Source organism: Citrus clementina, unplaced genomic scaffold, assembly GCF_000493195.1.
Source record: "Citrus clementina cultivar Clemenules unplaced genomic scaffold, Citrus_clementina_v1.0 scaffold_7, whole genome shotgun sequence".
Classification (NCBI taxonomy): Eukaryota; Viridiplantae; Streptophyta; class Magnoliopsida; order Sapindales; family Rutaceae; genus Citrus; species Citrus x clementina.
Window position 1 is genome coordinate 14878321 of NW_006262075.1, and position 12954 is coordinate 14891274.

The following is a 12954-nucleotide window of genomic DNA, read 5'->3' on the forward strand; positions in this document are numbered from 1 at the left end:
TATGTTGGTTTTTTGACATTAGTAAAATGTTTTTGAATTACTTTTCCTTTTTTTATGATATTCATTGATTTAATCATATGTTATACATTTCGTCTTATCAAACACAAAGTTCATGAGACACACAAAGAAATTCCTTGATTTAATTATTTGTTTATCATCTGTTTCCTAACACATGATATGCATCAAAGAATTCTCTAAATCATCCTTTTCTAAAAGATCTGCATGTGTCAAAAAATTTTCTATGCTTTTTAAAGTTTTCCTTCTCTATTGGAAATGGCATAGACTTTGTATTTATTTATGTTAAACAAAAATATACACTCGGATCAAAACAGTAGAGGAAACTAACCTAAAATTCATACATTTTAATGTTTTAGAGTTCAACATAGCAATTTCCTTAGATTTTGTAGAACCGTTTTAGACTTCAAATTTAGAATTCAATTTAGCATCTTATATTTTCAGAACTATTTTAGAGTTCAACTTAACAACGGCGTCTGCAATGCATCTTGTATTTTCAAAACTATTTTAGAGTTCAACTTAACAACGGCGTTTGCAATCCAGTATCATTATAGAGGAGAACATTATTGCATATGGTTTAAGAAGCTTATGCGGGTTTTACAAGGTGAAATTTGCGACTTGCATTCATACTAATCTGGGTGGGTTTCGAAAAGTTCAAATTTACAAATTAATTTTATTCAAACATAAAATTCAATTTGGGCTGATCAGGTTTTGATTTGAGTTATAATCTGATTGAATTCTCTCATTCGAGTTAAATTCTGTTAGCATTGGACGTAGAATTCACTGCCAAATTTAGCCTTGAATGAAAAAACAAAACGAAAACAAACCAATGGAGAGCACCAAAAAGAAAGCATGAAAATAGGAACATGCACACAATGTGGCAATGAAACAACTGACCAAGAAAATAACATAATCCATTTAAAGAAAGAAATGGTGAGATGAAATGGTATTCCAAAACAAAGTTTAAAAATATTAAGAAAAACCCTATTTTTCTAGTGTTATAATTACCTTATAATGTTAAAATCAAACTGTATTATAAGGAGTTAAAAGATACGATTGCTCCGATATGTTCTAATTAACGCATTCTTACTTCATTATTATTATTATTATTATTATTTTATATGGTATAAAATAATATAATCCATTTTACAACTATTTTTTGCTTCTCACCCTACATAATCAGCTGTACAATAATGAACAATTATTATAATATAAAAGACCATCAACTGACTTTCTAAAGAATTTATTCCATTGGTCTGATAATAAATAGAAAACATAATCCATTTAAAGAAATAACTCCCTTCTGCATCAAAAGCAAAATGGCCAAAGTAAAAACAAAAACTAAATCAAGAAACAAAGCACCTGTAATAAATGCCAATATTTCATCTAATTGCAAACAGAGTCACTAGTTTGAATGATATAGGGAAGAAAAAAAGAAAAAGTTATTTGATAAATTTTATGACAATGAAAAATCCATAATTTTCAAAAGGTTTATAATAATTCTCAAAGTCTCAAAGCCCTTTTTTTTTTAAAAAAAAAAAAAATTCTAATGCTTCCTCGATCTGAATTAAGCAGCGACTACGCTCACATTTGGAATTGAAAGACACTATTCTCAGTAGTGATTTCAATTTTGAAAACAAACCAGAGTAAAAGTACACACATGTACAGAGATCTTTAAGGATTATCTATCCCATTAAAATGAAAAAGCTTAAATATTTACAACCAAATCATGAGAATCGTTTTCCGAATGTAAAATCAGGGACCATGGTTCTGAGCTCAGCAGTGTTTCAGACAGTAGAAAATGAGTACCATTTAGTCAGTGCAAAGAGTGCTACAGCTAATTCGATTCAGTCCCTGCTGAACTGCTGGCTAACTTGGATTGTTGGTCAGATGGTGGCTGCTCAGCCGCAGAAGGACCATTATTAGAAAGAATTTTAAACTGAACCAAGATCATGGTCATGTTGTCGCATCCTTCACCACCAGCTGATGGAGCCAAGCACCGATCGAATACTTTCTCGCAAATGACTGATAGTTTTGTTTCCTGCATAAGATCAGATGACCTTTGTTACCTTCTAAGTACTTATATCCAACAACATTTCACAGGGCATCTTAAAACACTTACGTTGGTTAATTGATCCCTGACAAAATCGACAAGTTCTTGACTTGAAAGGCAATCCCTGGAACACAAGTTGGAGATTCATCAAATTAACAGAAAATATTGTTAACTGAATTTCAAGCATTTGCTAGGAAATACATGCAGGCCAAATACCATTAAAGCTAAAATTGAAATATTGAAGATGCAAAAAGACGTAGCATTAGCTAGTCATAGATACTACTAAAGTATAAAAGTCGCTGCAGATAGTAATTTCTCACAATGTTTGGGTTGTACATTACAGAAATAAATTCTAAATCTAGTGCAGCAAAAATGAAATAGATTTCTTTAACTAAAAACCATTTATCTATAATTAAAAGTAGAGAGTAACTTACCAAATCCCATCACAAGCTATGACAAGAAACTCATCGTCATCACAAAGTTCAATCTAATTCAAGTCAAATAAGGAAAAAGTAAGAATATTGCAATGTCAATAGACTATGTCTATTAGACAGTAAACATATCCTAGCATACAAACGGTAATAACCAATACATATTCATCAAATTCAATCTAATTCAAGACAAATAAGGAAAAGGTAAGAATATTGCAATGCGACTAGAATATGTCTATTAGACAGTAACATATCCTAGCATACAAATGGTAAAAACCAACACATATTCATCAAATTCTTCCAAATAAAGGAAATATATACCACATATATAGAAAATAGACATGTAAAAAAAAACTAACAATGTTTGATATAATATTAAATAAATCTTAGGTGCCAGTTTGACATTCGAAATAAGATAACCGAAATAACACAGAAGTACTGATGCAACTTACAGTACTTATATCAGGATTGGCAGTCACAATCTGTTTTTCAGCAGGCAAACTTTTGTTTAGCTTGAACTCCACATCTCCTGGCACCACCAGAAAGCCATTCGCACAAGAGGCAATTGAAATTAAGAAGAAAAGAAATCTCTATTATTTCACTTTCAAGTGGGACTGATACTAAAATGAATATAATTACCAATAGCTCTCGCCAAATTTAAACTTCCATTAACACGTCCAACTTGTATAAAACCACCAGCTTTGAGAATTCTATCTTTCTCAACCTCAAGATCAGGCTTATGGTCTTTAGATAGATTAAGTGCCTGCAGAAAACGATTTCAATAAAACACTGCACATGTAGGTTTGCTAAATATGGCAGTACTACATTGTACAGGTGTCATGGCAAAGAATACAAGAACTAAGATTTGACACTATGTTCAGAAATCAGTAAGCAGTGCTGGCTGCCAGTGCAATCATTGGGAAAATGAGAAGTATATGGAATTTAGCAAATGAAAGACCTTAACTGACAATAGTACCTAAGGGAATAGCCAAGTTGGTTTGGCCCTTGCAGTAGAAGCAAGAGATCAAGGGATCAATTCCCCCTCACACCAACCTTGGAGGGGAAATTTATTTGATTTTTGTGTTGGTGTGTGGTGTGGGGTTGGGCTTAGGATGCTAAAAAGAACTGACAGAAGTACCTCGCATCCAATTAAATTATGGAACAACATAATATAACTAATAGCATTTCAACACATTCATCTCATCAAATATCCACTAACCTTGATGGGTCCCTATCAAATGATGCACATAAAACTCATACCGCACTCTTTTCAAGTCACATGCAGTTCAAATATCAAAGAAATTCATGGGAACAATGGGCCACCTAGAAGTGTTATTATTGGTTCACCTAATAGTATGTTCTTTAACCATTCAGACAAAATACTTAAAACGCTGAACTGTATGGAACCAAGAGCAGATGTGCAGAGGAGAAGAATTGGAAAACATACATATTACCCAATTGGCTAAAAGCAAAGGTATAATGTTCAAAGTAGCAAAGCACAGAAGACGCAAAAAAAGTACCTGGCCCTTCCTCGATAACACACAACGAGAATCACCAGCATTTGCAACCACGAGTTGCTTGTCTCTAATGATTGCTACGCAAGCTGTACTTCCAGAAGTTGGTCCATGAAAATCTGAGTGAGGACCCTAGTTTTTATTTCATATGTTAACCATGTCATTAAAATTTTAATCACATTATAAACATAAATTAGCAGATGAACCAGATGATAAATCAATCAACCATAATGAGATATAATATCAAGTAAAATGAGACAAATCATATCAATAACTGCCAAAAAGAAAAGAATAAGCCTCAATGCCAGATAATTTGAAAGATTGCTGGGAGACAACGACAAAAAAACCTCAAAGCATGCGTCCACGATGATTTTAAAGTCAAGTGAAGAAAAAAGAACCTCAGTTTAATTATACTCATGGCACTCATTTACACATCTATCTGCTGTGTAGGGACTAAATTTTGGTTTTCCAAACATAATATACTTTAAATCTAACAAAAACCTTATTAGAAGGCTATTGCTTATGCTTCTGAATAATCAATATACCAATTCCTAGAGTAAATTACAAGTCCCAATTTGCCTACATGGTGCAGAAAGACGTACTTCCAGAAAAGCCACAAAAAAGAAGTCACTCATATAACGATGGGTCCACTTGTCCAGGCTGTCTGTAGGTTTCTGCTTGACTTTTCTGAATGGCTAATACACGATATCAAAATTCCCAACAATCCACTATTCTGACCTTCAATTTAATTTTAATGTCTGAGATTCCTTGCATGAGTGACAGATATGAAAAGGATACATGGTAATGCATTTGACTACAGCAAAGGTTACCACTCTGATTTCAGAAAAATGGGATCAAAATTCAAATGCAGATGAAAGTAACATGCACTCAATACTTACAGATTTTAGCAAACCTAGCTTATGTAAACTTGAACTGATTTTCAACAAAATTCAAAGGTTAAAAATTACGAAGAATGGTTGCTGAAATTCAAAACCAGGATCCGTAGCATATTGACATGGGCATTAATGTTCAGAACCATAAGAGTATTGCAACAAACTTCAGAAGACACAAAAAGCCATGTTGCTTGAACTGCATCAAAAAACTTTAAATTGCAGAAAAATTGCTAGCAATCAACAAATGAAAAGCCGAAAGCACTGTTTATTCATACATACAATCAAAAGTCTGTTGATAAGATACCGCAGAAAGCCATGTTGCTTGTACTGCATACAAAAATTTTAGATTGCAGAAAAAATTGCTAGCAATCGAGAAAAAAAAAAGAAAGCCAAAAGCAGTGTTTATTCGTACATAAAATCAAAAGATTGTTGATAAGTACCTCCTCCGATGCCCAATCGTCAAAATGATCATTGGCTTCACCACCCTTAGGAGACCATATGAACCCCTCAATCATGCCAGAAAACTTGTCCATTTTATCTCCCAGTATAGCTAATTCTCTCCATCCCCTTTGTCCACGCATCATCTCATCCATTCTGCACCAACAATATTACACTAGCTGGAAGCATTAGAAGAATATAACAAAAGTTTTGACTTCAGAAACACAAAAGGTAATTTCGCTTTAAATAAATTCAAAAATTTCATCCAAAAATTGCAACTTCCTTCTTTCTCTTTCACTTTTCTGAAAACAACACCTCAGAAATTTAAGCCAACAATGGCCAAAGTCAGTAGCAATAAATTTAGTACATCAGTGATGTGGAATGTGGCATTGAGTTATCGGACAGATCAGATCCAGTATACCGTTTCCACCTTTTCAAGCTAATTCACGCAAAGGTTTAAGAAAAATGTCCAGCAAATAAAACAGAATACCATAGCCAAGATAAAGAAAAATTAGAGTCTGAACAATCAAAGATCAATATCTGGGCACAAAGAGCTGCAAAAGCTTAAGTCGACCCCCCACTTCCTGCAACCAACACCAACCCCAAAAAAACCCAAAAAAGGGGGAAAAAACAGCCCCACCCCCCCCCCCCCCCCCCAAAAAAAAAAAAACTGTGATTGCCTGAAAGAAAAACTTTATGGCCAATAACATGGTTAAAGTGGCAATAATTGTTCTATGTCCAGTTTCAGATTCCCAGCTAGATGGAACACAAGACTTAGGGGTAAAAGACAACCAGCTGCCTCTTGGAGTTATGATTACATCGGGCATCTGCTCAAAATACCAAGTGTAAAAGTTCTTGAACATCTTAACAATATCACCTGAGAAAAGCTTTCTGTGCTGAAGTGACTAAATCTCCAGCTGAATAAATTTCATGTTTGAGCACCTGCTGGTGAAGATACTTGGCACAAAATTTGGCCACTGCTTTACCTACATATCAATGCTTTTGCTAAGAAAATGAGATGGAATTAAATAATTTGAAAACAGCATCCCATCCCAGAGAATGTTGCATGGAAGACCCTTACCAAGATAAGCAGTCTAATACCAATATACTTAGAGCTACTGGATAAGTATTTCACAATTTCTAAACAAACAATGTATTATTAGTGTTAATTAACCCCACTCCACAAACAGCAAACACCCCCCCAAAAAAAAAGTTGGAAACTCACATCAGTATTAACAAAAGAGTTAGCCTATAATAGTATCTAGTAAGGTGTTCAATGCAACATTTAAAAAAAAAAAAAATTAATTCAAAGGAAAAAATGATAGATGAAAGAGTAACTACAGGTAATGTGATATAGCATCTCCTCTTGATGATCTGTTGAGAAGTAAATTCACTATAAGTAATATAACTTGTACTTATATCATTCAATTAACCTGCTACTATTTGACAATAAATTCACTACAGGAAAGCACATCATAACTCGACAGACCTAAAAAGTGCTAATTTAGTAATGAAAGCTTAAAACTTGTTTAGTGATGCAGTTGCTGAGACCTAGAGTTGCAATGTTGTAATAGGAAAACTCAGAAGTCTCAAATATGCTAAAAGTGTGATGAAAGTAAAAGCTGAAGAATACTTCATACAGAAAATTAAACAAATCAAGCCACCATTATTGATTCCAACATTACATCACATTACATCAAATATACGTATTGTAAATAGTTAGTTCATTAATGACAGCAACATACATGGAGTTCATTAATTAAGTATCCTCTTTGCAATGAAGGCATATGTTTCTTATAATTTAAATTAGGCTAAATATATGTCTGTAGACCTTGCTTTCCGACCAAACACATTCACACCTAAACAAATTTTTAAATTCCTGACGGTGGAATTGAAGCTCAAGGTAACAGAGAAGACTAAGGTTTTTACATCTACACCCACTGTGAGCTACTAGAAAATGCTTTTAATTTATGCAAAGGTTCCAATGTGGCAAGCAATTATGATAAGAAATCAACTGACCATCAAATAATTTGTTAATCAAGAAGTAATTAGATTATTAACAGAGAAATAAATTAAGTTCTTTAAAGAAAAGCAACTCAAATACCACATACAACTGCATAAAAACTTTAAAAGATAATAAGAAAGATTTGAAACTTACTAACTGAATTCAGAAATTACAGAACGCATATACTTACCACCGTGGCCATCATAAACACCAAAGAAAGATGTAGAACTGTCCAAATCTGGATAAGCTGCATGCTGTAGAACAACTCAGAAAATTTTAGCATGTACAAGCAAAATTGCATTGATTTACAGAAAATTAAAAGCTAAGTTCACTAATTGTTCCCACAATAAGAAAATAGCAGTATCTATATACTTGATGGCAAGATGCATTTTAAGGAGCCATATCATTGTCAAAACCCACACAAGACACACTAGTCTCCCAACAAACCTGGACACAGTGTCAATAAAAGGAACATATCTTCTTCTTTCAGACTAAGTTATATTTGTAAAACAGAATGAATACTAGAAAGAGTATCGACAATGTTAAAGTTCTCACGCTTTGGAAGGTTAAGCAGCACATTTCTGAAGTGTTTTGATGAGTTTCGACAAAATAATCTTATATTGATAGAAATATTTAAGGTTAATAAGAGTGAGGCCAAAGAGAGTAATTAATTCCAAAATATAAGATACTACAGAAGCAAATCAACTCATTTGAAATCTCACCTGCTTCAACAATAATAAGTCCCCTTTCGTTTCATCACATTCATGTACTAGCTATGCCAAAGCTACTATTAGAACTTAATTAATATTAACGGAACATTAAATATAAAAGCTTTAAATTTTTAGGTCGAGTAGCAAATTAATATGGCAACAAAGCCAGTTTCACCAAGTTCTCGTGTGTATGGATCTCTTTACAAAAATGATTGGATCTCTTTACAAAAATGATTAAAAATAAGGCATGCTTAAGATTTCTGTATTCCTTATTGCTGTATTTGATCCAGAGCCCTAAATGTAAAAACCATTTAGAACTTAAATAATGTTGTTGGCCTTACCCATAAGCTTACGTTTTTCGGGCAAGCAGTAATTTAATAAAATGATTCCTAAATCTATACGTTCACATGTCCCACGCCATGTCAATTGCATAGTTACAAAAAAACTATATAGTTTTCTTTATATGCCAATTCATAACATCATACCCAACATAATCATAAAGGCATCTTTTTGGTCTAGAAATGATGGTTCACCACAGCCGATCAAGGCATCAGTTCTTTATTTTTGTAGTTTTATCAAGTTTTAGTCTTGAGGGTATTTTGACAATATACTCTTTTGCTGAACAGGATGTCAGTCCATTGAGTTTGATTCAGCTCTAAGCTGGATTATTGTTCACTGCTCAAAAGTACAATTCAATACCCTGGAACATTATCCACAGGTTTGACTATTTCAATATACATCAGAACATATTGTTACACCATCATTATCCTAACTAAGTCTAAAGAAAGAATCTCATCTACCCAACAGTTGTTCTTCAGAAAAATGACCTAAATCTATTGACGCTAAAACCAGTCCTACATCGCCTCCCAATGCTGATGTTTTGCTTAATTTAGATGGTAATATGCTGTCTATTGTAATGACTTACAAACATTTCACCAAATGTTATTAAGAATATGTGTTTGACGATATGTTGCCAGAAATGCAATGCTATTGTGATTACCCTTATATTCTGTAGTATCATAGCTTCAGTATATTCTTTAACCATCTATACAAAGGTTTTAGTGGTTGCACAGAGTCAACCAACATATGATAATATACTTATAAAGCTCCAATCCATTTCTCAATCTTTAAGAGATTCCATGGAACATTCCAATTAATTAGGATATAAACAAAAGCCATATACTAGAAAACAGTATTACATTCTCATACTTTCGAGCATGTAATTAAGTCCCATACTGGCAAAATTTAAGTAAATACTAATAGTGCAAAAGGTACTCACAGCATCTTCCATGGTCGCACGCCACCCCTGCATCGACGACAATCCATATCGAACATTCTCATTTTGACCATCCTCCGAGAACTTCTCAGTCTTGGGGGTGCTCAGATATACCCCCATTTTCTTTCTGAAACAGCACCAAAAAGGTAAATAAATAAATAATCACAAAACTCAGTCATTCTTCACATTCACTACCGCATACATATATTAACGACAATATAAATGTTAGCTTCTAAATAAGAAAACAAAAAAGGAAACATTTGATACCTAATAAAGATATTTTTAATAATTACAATGCAATTTAGAGGTTTGGTATATAATTTTCTAAGCAACCTCACGGGGAAAAAAAAAAGTCAACTAAATTACATGTTAAACCAATCCGATCACCAGATTAACGCAAGCTAATGAAACAAAAACTAAATTAATTAAATAAATATAATCGAAAAGGATATGAACCTGTAAGACTCCTTGTTTGTCGAGTAAAACAGAGCATTCAAAATCTTTTGAATTTTCTAAGCGCTAAAAAGGTAAACGGTTTTGAAGCAGTACAGAGTGTGTGCGCGCTTTCACTTTTTTTTTTTTTTTAAAAAAATTCTTTCGATTTTCTCGCGTTTTCTTGCAAACCAAACGGATCGTGAAAGAGAACAAATAATGTAAAGTTTACACGAAGTCTGTAAGATAATATAGTGGAGATCGAATTGAACGGAGTGAATTATAAAAGATAAATCGAAATCAAATTTAAAAAAAAAAAAACACGGCAGATAATTAAGAAAACAAATATTACATGAAAAATTAAAATAAAATAAATAACGAAAGTCGAAGTGTCCGTACACTTTGAGCAGAGAGAGAATGAGATCTGTTAAGAGTGAGTGATGAGAGTTTTTTTTGGGGGACTTGATTTGGAAAATTGGATGATAAATTTGACGATCGCTTTCTGTTTGTTGTTTTCTGTTTTTTGGCATGTACTGGTTTTTGAATGAGAAAACCAGCAGCGGTTGTGTCACGTGCATTGCACGTGCCAGAATGTTAAATGATTGATGGCCTTGTGGTGTGTATTATTGGGGAGCGTTTTCTTTGTTTTGTTTTTTGTTTTTTTTTAAAAAAAAAATCCGTTGCTGATACTGAAAATGATGCTTTTGATGATGATGATGAATTGATGATGATCATGTTGTTTTATAAAAGGAAAATCCGAAAAATAAGTTTGGAAGTATTTGTTGGAACAGAAAAGGACAACAATAAAGAAGTTGTCACATTTTAGATAAATACGTTTGGAGTTGAAAATATTGATTTCGTTTATTAATATTTAATTTAATAAACGGGTCGAATTTGTGTTAACTTGCACAATAAGTGGGTCGAAAATAAATTTAAAGTTATTCGTTTATGATTTGTTTAATAAAATTATTCATTAACTTTGAAAATTTTTAATTTTAAATTAACGAGAATAATAACTTTCAAAGATGTTCTTGTAATTGACTGAGAAAAAGAAAAAAAAAACACATATTATATACTCTATGATACTCGGATTAAATGAACCAATTCGTTTATACATAAACGAATCTGAATTTGGATACTCTAATTCATTTAATAAATAACTCGAATTTATTGGAAGTTATTGAATCTAAGATCGTCCATTCAAAATTTGGACTTCATCCCCCGCAAAGAAGTGGCTCACGAGTCGCATAGTCGGCCTTGAGAGTTGGGAGGCCCGTTATGGATAATATGGAGCCCAGTTTATATTCCAAATTTCATTCCTCTCAATCATCCTCTTCTTGTCTTTCCTTCCCTACATTTTCTCTTACAATTTTTTTTTGGGAAATTTACACTCGTCCACCTGTTTGTTTTGCCTTTTTCAAAAATACACAAACACTTTTTTTTTTTTCAGTGCGCCACCTGAAGTTTGCTTTTTGTTGCATTTTTCCACTTCCGTCTAATTTCCGTTAGTAGATTTAACGGAATGTTAACGAAATGACCTTTTTACCCCTCAAAATTACAATTTAACCCAAAATAAATGGAAATTGGAGATAAATTGGATGTATTTAAATTTTTTCAAAGGTGGATGCTAGAAATTGGAGGAAAATAGTGTTTGTTGCTTGCTAGATTTAGAAAATTTGTATTTATTTTTTCTCTTTCAAAAAAATAAATACAAATTTTCTAAATCTAGCAAGTAATAAACACTATTTTCCTCCAAAAAAATAAATACAAATTTTCTAAATTTAGCAAGCAACAAACATTATTTTCCTCCAATTTCTAGCATCCACCTTTGAAAAAAAATTAAATCCATCCAATTTATCTCCAATTTCTATTTATTTTGGGTTAAATTGTAATTTTGAGGGGTAAAAAGGTCATTCAGTTAAATTTGCTAACGGAAATTAGACGGAAGTGGAAGAATGCAACAAAAAGTGAACTTCAGGTGGCGCGCTGAAAAAAAAAAAAGTGTTTGTGTATTTTTGAAAAAGACAAAACAAACAGGTGGACGGTTGTAAATTTCCTTTTTTTTTTTATCAGCACATGTTTCTTTAAATGAATAATAACTAGTGATACATTTAAAGCATATGATCGAAAGTTCGTATTTCAAAATACTGTAAATACATGTCACCAATCAATAATTATTATCTATTGAGTAATAATTGACATTTTATATCACATCATTTGAAATACTAACATATTTCGTACTCTCAGAAAACATATGTATTACTCCATTTAAATTAAAATAATTTGATATTTCCAAGGATTGAAGTGAAGAAAAATTGGCGATGATTATAATTGGAATAAATTAAAATAATTTGATATTTCCAAGGATTTATAGGTTTACTCAAATTATTTAGATAATGCATTTGATTGTCATCATCATATACACGTTAGTGAAATGTAAATGCCACATTTTGTAGAAACATTATAATTCGTTTGTCATTTTACAATTCATTAATCAGTTGTGTACATACTGCATTTCAGTCCAACTTGTAAAAACTTATTATTTGTCACTTAATTTCAATTCTCCTTACCTTAAGGGAAATTTATGTCATCTGGGTATCAAAACATCAATTGCACTTTTCCATTTGATACAAATTGAATAAGATTGGTCCGTTTAAGCTTAACATTTGAGTGTAGCTATTGACACCCCTCTATTCATGTTAATTTTTTAAACAATTACAATAAAATCTTTTCTAATAAAAACCTAAAAATTTTCTTAACTTTACTTAATCATTCTCTAAGAAGCCAAAAAATAATAAAAATAAAGAGTTTTCTATTCATTTTTTCATTAGTTTGATTTTCTTATATAAACAATAAAACCACTATATACAAATTTAATTGGCAGTTTTGGACTCATCAATTTCAAGATTCTTAATTTTAAGTAACTTATCACTTATGTACAATTAAATTCATGTGGGTATAATCTTTTTTTTTTAATGGTTCTACTGTAGCTTAATATCAAATTAACTTCTAACTTCACCATTGTCCATTGGAGATGTGAGAATAGACGTGAGAAAGAAGTTCATGAGCCTTGGGAGAGAAGAAAAAAACAAAAAACAATTGAGATTAATTAAAAAAAAATGGACTAATAAATTAAATTGAGTGAGGGCAACCGCAAGCTATTTCAACCAAGCTTACCACTGTTCCA

General features: G+C 32.2%; 1 protein-coding gene across 5 annotated transcripts; it reads right to left on the reverse strand.

Annotated features, from left to right (window-relative positions):
• Positions 1-1578: 1578 nt before the first annotated feature.
• LOC18037845 (probable protein phosphatase 2C 60) lies at positions 1579-10358 on the reverse strand. Of its 5 annotated transcripts, none has more exons than XM_024180162.1 (13): positions 10167-10358; positions 9339-9462; positions 7540-7603; positions 6222-6330; positions 5347-5500; positions 5186-5233; positions 4616-4708; positions 4020-4145; positions 3139-3262; positions 2952-3028; positions 2503-2555; positions 2138-2192; positions 1579-2056 (listed from the first exon to the last, which is right to left on the reverse strand). In XM_024180162.1, the coding sequence occupies exons 1-13, from the start codon at positions 10343-10345 to the stop codon at positions 1853-1855; spliced, it is 1410 nt and encodes a 469-aa protein (XP_024035930.1). In that variant the 5' UTR covers positions 10346-10358; the 3' UTR covers positions 1579-1852. The 5 variants fall into 5 exon arrangements, with proteins under 5 accessions (XP_024035930.1, XP_024035933.1, XP_024035932.1 ...); XM_024180165.1 differs by lacking the exon at positions 10167-10358 and adding an exon at positions 9792-10067; XM_024180164.1 differs by lacking the exon at positions 5186-5233 and having other exon boundaries at positions 10167-10356.
• Positions 10359-12954: the final 2596 nt, after the last annotated feature.